This window comes from Fibroporia radiculosa, assembly GCF_000313525.1.
Source record: "Fibroporia radiculosa TFFH 294 genomic supercontigs, scaffold650, whole genome shotgun sequence".
Classification (NCBI taxonomy): Eukaryota; Fungi; Basidiomycota; class Agaricomycetes; order Polyporales; family Fibroporiaceae; genus Fibroporia; species Fibroporia radiculosa.
Genome location: NW_012133229.1, coordinates 102,476 through 117,443, shown reverse-complemented (window position 1 = coordinate 117,443; position 14,968 = coordinate 102,476). Strand labels below are relative to the sequence as shown.

General features: G+C 53.5%; 7 protein-coding genes across 7 annotated transcripts; 3 read left to right on the top strand and 4 right to left on the bottom strand.

The window, feature by feature from the left end:
* Positions 1-51: 51 nt before the first annotated feature.
* Positions 52-1,118, top strand: FIBRA_01458 (uncharacterized protein; the record flags this gene model as incomplete). The annotated part of the gene is made up of 3 exons (XM_012323333.1): positions 52-250; positions 312-1,004; positions 1,057-1,118. 3 exons carry the CDS (start codon positions 52-54, stop codon positions 1,116-1,118), a joined length of 954 nt encoding a protein of 317 aa, XP_012178723.1.
* A 539-nt stretch (positions 1,119-1,657) lies between these two features.
* On the top strand, positions 1,658-2,922 carry FIBRA_01457 (uncharacterized protein; the record flags this gene model as incomplete). Its single annotated transcript, XM_012323332.1, has 2 exons — positions 1,658-1,953; positions 2,022-2,922. The coding sequence occupies 2 exons, from the start codon at positions 1,658-1,660 to the stop codon at positions 2,920-2,922; spliced, it is 1,197 nt and encodes a 398-aa protein (XP_012178722.1).
* A 63-nt stretch (positions 2,923-2,985) lies between these two features.
* On the bottom strand, positions 2,986-3,824 carry FIBRA_01456 (uncharacterized protein; the record flags this gene model as incomplete). Its single annotated transcript, XM_012323331.1, has 5 exons — positions 2,986-3,168; positions 3,220-3,298; positions 3,353-3,475; positions 3,543-3,702; positions 3,764-3,824. 5 exons carry the CDS (start codon positions 3,822-3,824, stop codon positions 2,986-2,988), a joined length of 606 nt encoding a protein of 201 aa, XP_012178721.1.
* Positions 3,825-4,110: 286 nt separating this feature from the next.
* FIBRA_01455 (uncharacterized protein) lies at positions 4,111-5,292 on the bottom strand (the record flags this gene model as incomplete). Its single annotated transcript, XM_012323330.1, has 5 exons — positions 4,111-4,471; positions 4,523-4,824; positions 4,893-4,928; positions 4,979-5,048; positions 5,105-5,292. 5 exons carry the CDS (start codon positions 5,290-5,292, stop codon positions 4,111-4,113), a joined length of 957 nt encoding a protein of 318 aa, XP_012178720.1.
* A 1,074-nt stretch (positions 5,293-6,366) lies between these two features.
* On the top strand, positions 6,367-10,162 carry FIBRA_01454 (uncharacterized protein; the record flags this gene model as incomplete). Its single annotated transcript, XM_012323329.1, has 7 exons — positions 6,367-6,775; positions 7,248-8,226; positions 8,285-8,416; positions 8,547-8,616; positions 8,700-9,097; positions 9,149-9,482; positions 9,539-10,162. The coding sequence occupies 7 exons, from the start codon at positions 6,367-6,369 to the stop codon at positions 10,160-10,162; spliced, it is 2,946 nt and encodes a 981-aa protein (XP_012178719.1).
* Positions 10,163-10,691: 529 nt separating this feature from the next.
* FIBRA_01453 (uncharacterized protein) lies at positions 10,692-12,034 on the bottom strand (the record flags this gene model as incomplete). Its single annotated transcript, XM_012323328.1, has 6 exons — positions 10,692-10,856; positions 10,912-11,138; positions 11,193-11,249; positions 11,312-11,717; positions 11,777-11,856; positions 11,902-12,034. The coding sequence occupies 6 exons, from the start codon at positions 12,032-12,034 to the stop codon at positions 10,692-10,694; spliced, it is 1,068 nt and encodes a 355-aa protein (XP_012178718.1).
* A 445-nt stretch (positions 12,035-12,479) lies between these two features.
* Positions 12,480-14,734, bottom strand: FIBRA_01452 (uncharacterized protein; the record flags this gene model as incomplete). The annotated part of the gene is made up of 4 exons (XM_012323327.1): positions 12,480-12,983; positions 13,045-13,283; positions 13,346-14,602; positions 14,668-14,734. 4 exons carry the CDS (start codon positions 14,732-14,734, stop codon positions 12,480-12,482), a joined length of 2,067 nt encoding a protein of 688 aa, XP_012178717.1.
* Positions 14,735-14,968: the final 234 nt, after the last annotated feature.

The window sequence follows — 14,968 nt, the reverse complement described above, 5'->3', positions numbered from 1 at the left end:
TAAAACCCACCTCTTGGGCGCGACAGCTACAATCAAATCTCGCTCTCATCAATGGCTCCTGCTGCAATCTACGCTCCCTCGGTGGCTGCTCAGGGTCACAGTGTCATCGCAGCTGTCCCCATGCAAGGGCCTGCGCTTGCCATCGGTTCTCCCGCTACAGCGGAAGATGGTCGATACCAGTCACTCGTCACTGGCCTGCAGGAGACTAGGCAAGTAGAGAGATATATGCTGGATAGACTACTGGATGGAGGTATGTCCTTTGTGTTCTGTCACCAAGCCGTTGCACCTGACGAGAGTTTACTCTTCGTAAGCGTCTACATTGACACCTTCATGTTTCTCATCTGCACACGTTGCACTGTCGCTCTCGGAGTATCAAGCACTTGCACCTCGACTGTCTGGCCTATTGTCTCAGCTGTTGTCGGCACTCGAACCCCTGGGAACATTGCATATACTCCATCTCTCCACCTCCCTTCCCAACCTCCCTTCTGAGCTCACTCTCGCCGGTTTCAGAATGCTTTCTCCTGCCGCTGAGGACGGTTCTCTCGTTGCACAAAAGCCGGCTCATGCTGCGAGTGTTTCTTTAAAATCGTCTTCCGCTTCTGCCCTTCCTCTCCGTCGAAAGGTCGATCCAGAACGCAAGGCCTCCAAGAAAGCTCTCTGGACGTTCAGTGCACCTTCCACCCCAATCATTGATGCCGAGAGCCTCCTTACGGATGCGGATCGCGAGCGTCCAGCTGTATGTGAGCCTATCTCTTCAGGAACTCCTCGGCGGAAGAAGGCATGCAAGAATTGCTCGTGTGGCTTGGCTGAGCTAGAGGCTGATGAATTGGCTTCAAGCAAAGTCGTCATATTGGATGGTGCGGAGAGTGGGAGCACTATGGAGGTGGCGCAGAGCGAGAAGGATAGATTGGTTGCAGCTGCAGCTGCAGCTCCAAAGGCAACCAGCAGCTGCGGTAATTGCTACTTAGGTGATGCATTCCGCTGCTCTAGTTGCCCCTATCGTGGTATGTTCTCAAATCTACACCATGCTCTCTGTGCTCATTCAATTATTCATAGGCTTACCTGCATTCAAACCCGGGGAGAAGGTAGAGATTGACCTCGGCATGGATGATATTTAAACAGTGTGCTTTCGTACTAGACAAAGCAATTCTGACATTACATACCGCCTGTTCGCTGGGTAGATTTTGTATTCTATATTGCAGACCATAACATGCAAAAGGCGTTCACCAGTTCTTTTTCGAGGGCTATGAAGGCTTCTGCCTCTTAATTTTTGCGACATCGCGCCTCGCACCTTGCGCCTGCAGACGAAATGAAATACCCCAGCCCGGGTCACCTCGGCCCGACTAAATAACGTTTTTGGTATTTGATGTCTGACTTGGTCTGCACTCGTCCCGACTCTGCAGTCCCTACAGTAGCGGTAATGTCAACGAACTCAACCACCACGGGACCGGACGTTTCCGCAACTGCGATACCTCTCCAGCCAGCTCCGTGCGCAATATGCTCACAACAGCAGGCCATCTACACTTGTCCGCGATGTTCAATGCGTACATGCTCTCTGGCCTGTTCCAATAGCCACAAGTCCTTCGGTGCTGGCTGCTCTGGTCTCCGCGACAAAGCGGCATATGTCCCTATGAATCAATACGGATACATGTCACTCATGAGCGACTACACGTTCCTCGAAGAGATGGGTAGGAAGATTGGGGACTGGGGTCGCGAGATAGTGCAAGGTGGCTATACGAGAAACAGTACAGGTATCAAGCCCGCCAGAGGGATGGCGGACATGAGGGGAAGAGGAAGAGGACGCGGTAGGGGGATGGCTATGAATGCCGGGAAGAAGACGCGCTCTAAGCGCGACATACTCAAAATGCAGTTGGACTTCCGGGATATTGAAATGGAGCAACTGCCTGCCGGTATGGAGAGACGAATTCTGAACCAATCAGCCTGGGATTTCAAGTACGCATCCACTTTCTATTGTAAACATTCCAGAGAATCATACATATTCATGGATCGCGGCACTGTAGGAACAGGACAGCGCTCCTTACACTTGAGTTCAAATTCCACTGTCCTCCTGATCCTCTTGCACCCTCATCACAACCACACGAACCTCCATTTTGCCTTTTAACCCACCGGAATTCCCTAGAAAAGCCCCTTCTTTCTGTCATGCAGGCTCAAGTAGCTGAACGTAGCAAATCACGGAAGGGTGATCCCGTTCCCTCCTGGCTTATTCCCTTCGTTTGTCCAGATCCAGACGCCCCGGATTGCTTCTCGTCCCCAATCTGCCTGATGCGCACCTCGATAGATCCCCTCGCTCCGTTAGCTTCTACAGGTCCTTATCCAGGCCATATCCTCTGCGAGGGTTATTACAAGCTCGATCCCACCCAGCCGCTTGCAGCGGTGCTAAAACACAAATCCTTCGTCGAATTTCCAACGATAGAAGTTTGGGAAGATGGCGCCTTCCAAGGGGCAATAGTAGATCCTCAAGGCATTCTACAGGACACTCACGAACGTTCGCCAAAACGGCGGAAACTGAGCGCCAAGGAGGGAAGGAAAGCAATGTCCGGGCTACTCGGAGGATATGGCAGCGAGGATGGAGAAGGCGCAGATGGACGAAATGTCTTGGATTTACTTGGTGGGTATGCTGGTAGCGACGACGACGCCGATACCGCGGAAGCGCGGCCAGAAGACGCAGAGGCAACATACAGGACTCGCGAAGAGGAATTAGGTGACATGCTAGGGGACGAGGATGCTGAAGGGGAAACCGATGACGAGCTAGAAGAAGACTCAGAAAAGTTGGCAATGCTTCTTGAACAGCTGCGCCAACAGGGTGCACTTCGGGACCCTACCGCGGACAGATCATTCAGTGGGCCCGGGGATGGAGACGACGAGCAAGTGGATTGGGGGGGGTCGGAAGACGAAAGGTAAGGTTAGTTACCTTGACCGACAGACCGCTGGAGCTTTTGTCGCCATTGTATGTGTCTGTGCCGATCAGGCATCTTGCCTCCTCAGATCAATCAATCCCTTCATGAGTAATTGTACCTCGAGAACTGCGTCGACATATCGGCTCAACGGAGTCTCCGGGCTATTTCTTACTGGAGCTGCAGTTCTAACCTCCACTTCCCACAAGGCATCCGCATGCGCAGATACAGGCTTTTGTGTCTTGGGATCCACCTAGAAGTGTTCAACTTCAGTATGGAAAATGACCGAGACGTGAGGACGCACTTGTTCCTGCTGAAACATCTGGATTACGAGCGGACCGCGTCGAAAGATGTATCCGCGTTTGTATATCTGTGAGCGGCGCCTATGGCAGGTAAGTGAGACAAGGGTGAATACAGAAACCATGAAGTCAACGCACACGTATCCAAGGGCAGATGCAAAGTTGAGGGCATTCCCAACGACCTGGCATGTGGCCCATGGTCTTACCGTTGCTTCAGGATGTACGCGCACAGACTCCGGCTTCAAGTATGAGTAGATAACCCTGATATTAAAGCAGTCAGAAACCAGCGAATGTTTTCGGTCCCGCATGACATTAGTGGTTCACTGACCATTTAGCATCTGGTTCCAGCAATTCCTTGCGCACGCGAAGTAAAACAGGTTCGGTTCCCGAGTCGCGCTGATATTGCGCATCATATGGTTCAAAGACAAGCTCCTTTGCATGCATCTGGTGTGCGGACTCGCTATGTAGAGTGATCCGATGCAAAATAGCTAGACAACGGGAACGAGTGTCATTACGCATTCAAGCATGCGTCTATGTAGCAACCCGTACCGGAGAGGTCCTGCGAGAAAAATTGGCCAAAAAGTGCAACCTCATAAGAGTGAGAGGACATAGCAGCTGGTGCACGAAATAGAATGACACGCGCGGAGACGATCGCGTTCGACTCTAATGTAAACGCTCGGATTGTCAGCACGTGTGTGGCTGCATCAAATTCACACTCAGTCTCTTGAGACTAAATCCAGTGAGGATTGGATAGCATACAGAAAACTGAATGTAAAACAAAGCAAGGCACAGGGAAGCAAACATAATAAAGACTATAAGCTCGAAGACCCAAAGCAATACCCTCACAAGCCACAACTTGACCTATCAGACCTCTCACACTCAATTATCCAACAGGATCATATAGAATGCACATCCTCTTGTGGCACCTCAACACCGTGAGGCGGAGGAGGCATGCCGGGGGGAGGACCTCCAGCAATATGAACAACGGGCTCTCCAGGATTAAGAGGCGGCGCGACCATCGCACTTCGAACACGGAACAGCATCATGCGATACCACTCCTGTTCTGCGCCAGCCTTTTGTTGTTCTTCGGTCAACTGCTGTAACTGAGAAAGCTCCTTGAGCCATGCGGCGTGCCAATTGACATTCCCATGCTCATCCAGTTCAAATTGCTCATCTGGTGGAAAAAGGGGAGGAGGGGGGTAGCGTATTGCGCCAGGTGGAGGAGGCATCATAGGAGGGGGGAAAGCTGGGTCAAAACTTTCGTAGAGTCAGTAAGACATGTAGACGCTGGCGATGGGCAGAACATACCCATAATGCGGTGGAGGATATCCCTGGGGATGCGCACTGGGTCCTTCATCTGGGCGCATTTGCTGACCAAATGTAGGATCATACGCGCCCTCTTGGCCAGGCGGTGCGTAATCAATATCTTCCTCAATTTGAGGTGGCCGCCCCCTGCCACCTTTTGTCTTTTTCTTGCGGACACGATGCACGCCAGTGCGGGGATCAACGTTGTCATTAACGGTCCAATACGAGCCCTTTCCTCGGTCAGTCAATGGACGAGGTACTTTCTCGAAACACGGATTCAGTGATAAGTTGTGCCGCACGGAATTCTAGCGTTGAAGTTATCAGAATGAGCTCAAATAGCAGGCTGAGCCCGATACACAGAGAAGACACCAACCTTCCATCCAGGGGGAGCAGTGCGGAAATATGGAAACTGGTAAAACTATTAGCTCAGTGACTGAGTGTAGAAAACAGTGAACGCACTCTTGATTCAATAGCGTAGTAAATATCCTCCAATAACAGCTTTTGATTTGGAGCACCTTTGATAGCATATCTATCGCGATGTCATAAGTTAGAGCGTGGCGAACCATCAATGCCGGGCGCACACACCTGATCAAAGTAGAATATGGATAGAATGGTTTACTTCCAGGTGGACCATCGCGTAAGGAGTCCAAGTTGATTGGAAGCCCCCCAGTCAAATCGTTAGGGTTGTCTGGGTAGTACGAATTCACTGATATAGGTGGCGGTTGCTGCATCATCTCCTGAGGCATGACAGCCTGTGGAGATTGTTGCGCCATTATTGGATCCAGCTTGGCGGCGTCGGCGGGGAGGCGCAGCGGTGTTGGGAGTTGGAAGCAGGCGGCGACGAGAAAGACGAGTCCAACACGCTTATGTCATCCGTGTGAACTGATCTCCTGCGACGCACGGACCACTTGCCTTCCCCGCCGTGACGGTCGACGTTCTTGCAGGCTTCAGCATCATGAGCGACGATGTGGAAGAGGATGAGGACCAGAGTGTGTTGTTTGCGCGCATCGGGCTCGTCACTCAAACACCCTCACACAGCGTCCAAATTGCGGAAAACCGAGGAAAACAAGTTTGTTCGTCCAAGCAACAGAATACACAAACAAACTCTGTGCAAACGATGCCACTGCCTTCATCCATATGTGCCATTCAAAAATTAACGACTCAGGCGGATTCATAGGAACGTCTTGGGCTTCCTCATACTTACATTAGCCTGATGAACAAGCACCACAATCTAGGCGCAACAAATTCCCATCGTTATTGGGCCCTGTAGGCGCTATTATGATTTGTCGGAGCTTCATATTGGCTTCGGATGTCATCACTTTAAGTTGCAGGAGGATACGTTTGCTAGTCTCGTTACAATTGTTTATAAACGGTCGTGTTCGATGCCCACGTCGCAGAGGAGTCACCCAACGGTGAATGTGCTTGGAAGATGTGGATTCCGCAGCATTACGACAAGGAGTGTATGCAGTGAGTCTAGAGCTCTCTCATTATGTTATAGATAGACACCGTAATGAACCAGTGAGAACAGAAGATTTAATCGCCCAACTTCAAGGGATTGTTTGAAAGTAAATTATATAGTACCGGCGACAGCCCAATGATGTTCTGGCCAATTTAGACCGGAGCGATGTGTGAAAAATTGAAGTTGAACCTGGAAGTAAGTCGGCACATATCACGGATTCGCCAGACTACTTCCACGTTGTCACATAGTTGACATCTCCAGGACTGGGTTCGCTGTGGGCAGGAAACTAGGTGCAGTTGCAGTGGCCATTTTGGGTAACGCACGTGGAAGCGATTCTCTAAGCCAGGTCACCGAGCGCGCGAAATCGAATTCAGACATGGTGGCACAAATGTCTTTAGACTTGCCCAACACCAGCACTGACAATGAACCTCCTCCCAAGCCTGCCATCCGACTGACAATTCCGCCCCGGTTGTACCTCCTCCCTGGGGCAGCAATACTTGTCGGGACGATGATCGGTCTACGGCGCGGGGCGCGGACAGCATCGCTGCAGTTCCTTGCGGAAAACGCGCACCGACCTCCGACCACGGTCCAAGGATGGTACTTCTACAACAAAACGAAGAATTACCGTGTGCTCATGAGCGGGCTGAAGGAAGCAGGGCAGGAGGCCGTGAAGCTGGGAGCCACGGCAACGGTGTGGGTGGCATTGGAGGAGGGATGTACGCAGGTCGGGAACGGGATGGAAGACGTGAGCGAGGTCGTGGCGGGGGCGGGAACTGCGGGCGTATTTGCGGGCATATGTGAGTCAATTGACTTGCAATCTGGGGTGAGGTCGCGTCGTGTACTGACTCCTGTGCTTCTCGGACGTTATCGCTGCCATTGTTGCCTACGTACTGGTACCGGTGCTTGGCGGGCCGGGTGGATGCAGACCGGTTACCGTGGAAGGCAGCGCGGCGGGCGCTGGTGCTCGGAGTGACGATTGGGGGAGTGCTGAGGGGGCTGCGGTGGAGCAAAACCAGTTTGCGGGAACAGGCACGGGTGGCGGAGGAGAAATAGAGATCGTGAGTAGCAATAGAACAGAGATGTCCTGGAGTGATTGAGGGTGGGGATGCGTGAATATTGCTTGCGAGATCATGTCAGCCGCGAAATGAAACGAAGGGGGCGGAGGCTGTGGTCGGGGGACATGAAAAGTACAGAGGCGGGGGAGGGGGGCAGCCACTGCCTGCCCGTCGTCGTGGGGCAAGAAGTTGATGCACGGTGGAGACTCGCCAGCGCCGAAGACGGCCGATATGCATGACCCGCCCTGCCCGCTCTCTGCTTTCTCTGCTCCTCCCTCCACGCACTCGTCGTCCCCGCTCTATCTCTCTGCACTCTTCCGTGTGTCTGCAGCAAAGATGCTCAAGTTCTGGCCAACCAGCCCCGCCGATCTCACGCCTAGGGCAGGCCCAGATGGCAGGGAACGCCGGAATCCGTTCGATCTCCCGACCGACGACGACCTCCACCACCAGCCTCGACAGCACCGGCTCGACTCTGCCCACCCACCGTCCTCCCCGTCCTACCACCACCACCTGCTCTCGACTCACCACCACCTGCCTTCACCGTTAGTCTCGGCTCCCTCCGGCAACGCGCCTGATCCTTCCTCCCACCTCCCCGCTCCTCTCACTCCTGGCAGCGCTTTTCCCGCTGCCTTGCCCACCACCAGTCTCTCGCTTCATGCGCCTGTCTTTAACATGCAGCAGCCTCCGCCGCCCAAACACCCTGGCACGAGTCGCCAGCCATCCGCCAAGCCATCGCCCTCATCTTCCGCATCCTCGTCTCTATCCGCTGGTACCAATGTCTCAGTCCAACAGACCGCAGCGCTGACAGCATCAGGGCCATCCAAAGGCCAGATCCACGTCAAACTCATTCAAGCTCGCGGCCTGAACGTCCGCTCCTCCGCCTCGCGCCCTTACGTCGTCGTGCAATTCGAACAGAACGAGTTCGTCAGCCGTGACCCAACTGATGAGACCGACAAGGAGGTCAAAGGCATCGCGACTAATCTTTCACGCAACTCTTCGTCCAATGCCCTATCCGCCCTTGGCGCATTGAACAAAGCTACCGCTACTGGCCGCAATAGCAGTGCCAGAGGCAGCCAGTCTGGGTCTCCCTCCTCGTCCAACAACAGCTCACTCAAGACCAGCGCGCTAGCCACCGGGTTGTTTGGTTCCCGAATATCGGCAACGAACCCGGTGTGGAAGCACGAGGTGTCCTTGTGAGTATTTTCTTTACGCGTGTTGCGCCTCAATGCACACATGTGCTGACTACCTTAGCGATGTTACATCGGACCTATCTGTCATTACACTCAATGTCTACGACCGGTCGGCGAGCGACCCTGGGTTCCTTGGCACAATACAAATCAAACCTGTGCTCGCGCACGACCACACCGTAGATCAATGGTACAAGTAAGTGCGCCGCCTTGCTTTACCCGCATCCCCCGCATTTCTCGCTCGCTCGGTCGCAGTCGTGATGGCTGACGGTTCCTCCTCCCACACCCTTTCTACTCCCCCGCGTATGCGCGTCCCCGCCCTCCAGGCTGCGTCCGTTCGAGAACGAGCCCGTGACTGGGGAAATGCGCGTTCAGATCACCTTCGAAGCATACAAGGTACGCGCATGTGACTCTTCCTCGTAACGTCACTGACCCCACTCCGTGTCCTCGGCTCCGCTCGCACCTATACACGCTTGCAGACCAAGCGCGCACTAACTCCTCGCGACTTCGAGTTCCTCAAGCTCATTGGACGTGGTACATTCGGGCGTGTCTTCCAAGTGCGGAAAAGGGATACTAAACGCATATATGCGATGAAAGTCCTTTCCAAGCGCGAGATCATTGAAAAGAAAGAAGTCGCACATACTATTGGCGAACGCAAGATCCTTCAGCGCTCACTTGATTCTCCTTTTCTCGTTGGTCTCAAATTTAGCTTCCAAACAGACGCAGATCTTTATCTCGTTACGGACTTTAAGAGTGGCGGAGAGTTGTTTTGGCATTTACAGAGAGAGACGCGGTTCAGCGAAGATCGAGCACGATTCTATATCGCGGAGTTGATCCTGGCGTTGGAGCATCTACATAAGTATGACATCGTATATCGGTACGTTTTTGACTTCCGTGATGTGCGCCTCGTGTGTGACGTCCATGGTAGGGATCTCAAGCCAGAAAATATATTGTTAGACGCAACGGGTCATGTCGCACTTTGCGATTTCGGGCTCTCAAAGCCCGACCTTCGATCGGACCAGCTGACAAATACCTTTTGCGGCACGACGGAATATCTTGCGCCAGAAGTCCTTTTGGATGAGCATGGGTACTCCAAGCTGGTCGACTTTTGGAGTCTGGGAGTTTTACTGTTCGAAATGTGCTGCGGTTGGAGTCCCTTCTATGCAGAAGATACCCAGCAAATGTATAAGAACATCTGTTTTGGCAAGATCAGGTTCCCTAAGGGTGTAATTTGTGAAGACGGGAAACAATTCGTCAAGGCAGTGAGTAATTGTCTTTCAATCACGTCTGTGTTTTTTGAACAGCTGATTGTGTGCAGCTTCTCAACAGGAATCCGAAGCATAGGCTCGGCGCGCAGCGAGATGCGGAAGAACTTAAGGAGCATTTGTATTTCAAGAGCATAGATTGGAAGGCGCTGTCACTCAAACAGGTCACACCACCCTTCAAGCCAGCAGTAGAGTCGGACGAGTCGGTCGCCAACTTCGATCCAGAGTTCACGACGGCGGATGTACGAGACGCTGGTATTGAGGGGATCGTGGATCTTGACGAGGAGGATCCATCCGAGGACTGGGTTGCACTCACGCAAAGTGCAACTGTTGGCTCGTTACACACGCCTAATGGTCCGCTTGGGAGCGATCGTCCAGTAGCGCCTCCACCCGCAGGCATAGAAATTGTTGGAAAGAAGAAAAAACAAGAACCTGCCAGTAGTCCGCTCACAAACAGCGTACAGGAAAACTTCCGTGGATTCACATACCATGGCGAGTCGGTGATGCCTGCCGCAGCAGGTGTCCTAGCAGGATATGAGCCAGAGGAGGATGCGGTAGCACAGGGCGAGATAGACGAGCCTGGGACGGACGATGAGCTCGATGAGGCTCCTGCGGGACGATACGCACGCAGAAACGGCAATCATGTTGACGACTTCGACGCAGATCTGCATGTATGATCGACCCCTCGACCCCAGCCTTCGGAACTGCATTAACATCATCGCCACACGCACTCACGGCCCCGCCTACATCTATCGCTATTTATCGAACTCGCGTTCTGCACAATTGTACACCTCCATCCGTGCTTCAGGTTCAAACTTTAATCTATCGACCAAGCCACGCTACCGTGTCATACGATATGGGCCACCTTTACTGCGTGACTTCCCGCATCATGATCCGTCTCATGTCATTTAATTCCCCCCATGTCCTTCATTGTTGTGCTGCCGCCATGTCTCCATTACATTTTCATCACGGCTCGCTGAACATTGGGTCCCAGATGCATACTGGATTAGATAATGTGCATTGTCTTTTCCCTTTGGCTGTCCTTCATTGGAACTATATTGATATGTATACGGGCTTCAGCATGTACCTTACCGTTAACCTATTTAATGTGTACTACGAGATCCTCAATACATCCAATTTCCACGAAATGGCATAAGATTACCAGGAAGTTGATGTGGCAGAGTGAAAGGCATTTTTGCCCCGAATTTACCAATCGTGGAGACTCGTGTGCCCTGGGCGAACGAGATTGAGACCCCCACGAAGGAGAGGTGGGAGAATCTTTCCGCCGACAACTGTCTCTTTGACGATGGCATCTACTTCATGCGGCGTCACGCGTCCGTACCAGACCGATGCTCCCTGAGGCATGTTGATCTATGAAGTTGTCAGCAGTGTACGCGCATAGATGCGTCGCACATGGATAACTCACAATTATGTTTCCTGCGAACTTGTGTCCCCCCATGTGCGAGTTACGGATGATGAGCGCACGCTTTTGATCGGCATGTTCCGCGTACACGTTCTTGAGCCGTCGAAGGATCTCGGCCTGCTTGTCTTCATCCGTGCCGGAGAGCTCTTCCAGCGGCGTGCCTGATAGCGCGGGGTCCTCCAGCTGGGTGTGCACCTCCCAGCCTTCGCGCTCTAGAGCGAGGGTGAGACCTAGAAGCAGCACAATTAGAGTAACACGAGGCGACAAAATACCACCGCACGCACTATGCTCAAGTTTGGGCGCGGCGATGGCACAGCGGTTGTCTCTCCGCTTGTGCGAGCCTGGTAAATGCGAATCAGTCCGGCACCGAACCCGGCACCAAGTGGCGCAAGATTGCACTCACAAAGCATGATCACACAGGAATAAGGTAGCACCCATGTCTTCAGCTCGCCGCTCTCTGGCGGGGCCCCGTTGCTTCCGATAGACTTCCACAGCTGCTTCGCACCGGTTTCACTCCGAGGGACCTCTGTGACAACCTTGTAGTCGGGGAACACGAAGACGGTGTCGTGCATCGGGTCCTCGCTGATGCTGTTATGGCTCCCGTTCAAAAGCGTGACTTTCGAAGCGTCAGAGGAGTTGTAGACACCGGGAACCGCAACCGCGCCCCCAGCTTCATCCTGCAATCCCGCTCGTTTGGACTTGGACTTGGGAGGGCGCTCTCCTCGAGCACCGCTGAGGTATGCCGCAAGAGTGCCCTGTGCATCGGTTACCTCTTTCTCCCAGTCCGACTTTCCTGTGGATATGACCAGCTTAAGGCGGCACCGGATTAGAGGAAGAAGCGCGGAGAACTACCAGACTGAACACGCACCTGCCGAGCGTAAGGCTTCACGGAACCGAGCATTTGTGTCTCCATATCTACGTCAAACCTTGATGGATATTCATCATGCCCTAGACACGGTCAACAGGGTACAAAAACGCGGCTTTCGTACGCACCTTGGTCGCAAGGATTGGCGCAATTTCTGCAGTCGGCCTCCGAGACGGGAATGGACGCGGCCTGGAGGCCGGTCGCGGGGTCAGATACGCCGCCCGTCATGTATGCTTTGAGCTTGCGGAGACTGCTGCTCATTGGATGTGGGAGAGGGTCGCTAATGGGAGGGATCTGGCTGGTGGAGGCATGGACGGTGACCGTTAAATATGTGCGGGGTGTGTTAGATCCAGCAGGAGCAGATTGGTCGACATATCCCCTCTTATCTAATCCGGCGGCTGCGACAGGCTTCGTTATCTGATAAGATCACCGCAGCAATGCTGCCGCTTCCCCTAAATTCAAGCGGGCGCTTCGAGTGCAAACACGTCGCTCCAGATAGGCTATTGGACAGGTGAACAATGCTAGCTACTTTACAGGTCAAAATACAGGGACGAAGTCGACCAAAAATCACCAGAGTGCACTCTCTCAGTGCCTACAAATCGACAATGCCATAGAAAGCCTCGCGAACGTGAGACATGGAAGCAATCACATCCGCGCGCAGTAATGATAGCCTGCACGCTGCCACCTCGTCTGCCGGTAGACCGCGTCACCGCCCATAGTCGTCCGGCACGAAAGGGGTGACAAGGTCGTACGTTTCGGCGTTTCGGTCTCTCGAGGACTTGCCCAGGCCTACAAGGTTCTTCATCTTCTGCCTCATGCCCGGCTTGTCTTCGTCATTCATCCCGCTGCTGTCTTCGGGATACAATGAGTCGACTATTTTTCCGAGCCGCCGCAGGCCAGGATAAAAGGCTGTATCGTAGGCACCATTCCTAGAAACATCGAGTGCTGTGGCAAGATATGCCGCGAGGTCAGGGAATCCAATGGGCAGTATTGGGTATAAATTGCCAGGGGTGTTAGGAATGGTATAGTATCTGGACAGCGGGGTATCTGCGCCATCTCGTAGCATCGGAAGTGGCGACGACAGCGTGTACGACCAGGGGAGAGTATTCGCATCCCCGCTGCGATATTTCCACGCGGCTTGGGTGACGGGAACGGGGCGGTCAATTGTCATATACAAAATGGTGTTCCAATCCGGCGATTTACTATGCACCTGCAGTACGTACGATCAAGCTCAATGATGGAGCTTATGACATCTGAGCATAATAACACACCTTGACAAATGACACGACTACGCGCAGGCGCATCTCTGATTTGACTTTTGCGATGGCTTCTATCGACGGCTCAACACGCGCCGCACTCATCCTCGCCATGAGTTTCAAAAGCGTCCGCCAGTTTAGGCCTCGGATGTAGAAAGGTTTGTGCTTCTTATACGGCAGCGAGATCAGATTGGGAACCGTACCCTTCATTGGCTCACGCGATGCACTTATTGGTGCTGCGCCAAAACCCATCGCTGCACAGTACAAGCAGACTGTGAGAAACGCGCACTAATGCTAATAGAGACGGGTAGCTTACCAACGCCTTGGAGCAATTCTTCTGGTATGCGCGGCGAGCCGGCTTCGCTGGCTTCTGCTGGCAGGGCAATGGGTTGGTCACCATCAGCCGCTGGACCACTGGGAGTCTCAATGTGCCTCTGTGGATGTTGTCGCTGATCTTCAAGTTCCTCCGGTGGACACCGCGGGCTCCTATGCGCATGCGTCGAGCCGTTGTCTTGCGAGGGAAAGGCAGGACCCGCCGATATGCTCCGTTCAAACGAGGTTGGAGCCCTGAGTGTCGCATCCGGCGCAGATTGCGATGCATTAGCATTGGAAGTTGGTGCAGACGTGGTGGGAGGTGCGGATACAGTGGCAGATCTTTGACTGCTGTGATTACCGCGGTGCGGGAAAACAACTTCTGAATCAGCTGGACTAATTTTCGAGGCAAAAGGGAGATCTGGGACTTTGGCTGATGCAATGTAAGGATGCACTGGCGGAGGCACGGCGGGTGAAGCCTTCGCAGCCGAATGACCACGCGCTGCGGGCGTCGCGTCAAGAACCTGAGAACGATGCCGATTATGCAAATCGAGTGTGCTATGCCGATGTCGAAGGTCGGACACCGGAGGATTCCGCACTTCATCTCCTGCTATTGCGAGCGATTCTTGCAGGGCTCTCGAGAGCTGCTCATGCTCGGCTCTTGCCTTGAGTTGTTGTGCTTTCGATTCCTGCAAAGACAACTCCAATGCTCGTCTCAACTCTTCGTCTTCATCGGCTGGTTTGGGCGGCAAGTCTGGCCTGGGAGACCGCCTAGACGCGTTGAGATGATTCACACCATTTCTGGCACAATAAGGCGGCAAAGGGGGGACGAAACTAGGTTGCCGCGCGTTGGGCGGCTTGGAGGGAACTGGGGGTGAGCGGAAAGAAGGCTTGTGAGGTAGAGGAGGGGGCAGAGGAGCAGAGTACGCATGGCGTAATTTAGGGCCTATTATTGGCTCAGGAAATGGCAATCGCTGGGAGAAGTAATCCTCTGGACCTGACTGAATGTACGGAGGTACACCCGCTGGCCCAGGTGCGACTGCCCTAGACGGGAGAGCCGGAACGCTACTAGAGTGATGGCGGCTGCTGTGAGTCGACGAGCGAGGTGGAAAGTAAGCATGCGGTGTAGGCGGGGTCGGCGCCATCCTAGGATGATACAACCCAGGTGCCGCTGGTTCCGGAAACGGTGGGATAGGCAAGTCCTCCATCTCGGTCTCTGGTCCGTGGTGGTCTGTATGGGGAGGTGAGCTCTCCCGTATCACTATTAGAATGATGTACGGCGTCAGACCGAACTGGCATACAAGATACGACCGAGATTCCACATACCACCAAGGCCACTATACAGATCGGGGCGGTCCGCCCATATGTATCCCCCGTGGGATGCTGGAAGCATCGGAAAGTCAGATTGTTCGTTCTGATGATATGCCATCCAGGCGAGAGCTAAGGTGGGCGGGTCCCGGAGGGAAACTCCTGAGTATGGGTTCTTGTTTGGCACGACAGGTTACGCCAGGGTGAAGACCAGGGAAAAGAAGTCTTCTCACCCATTGATTACAGACTACGACCACAATGCGAGAGTTGCCGACGCCAGATATATACGACAGCGCTCAATGTGAGGTGCGGTGCACTG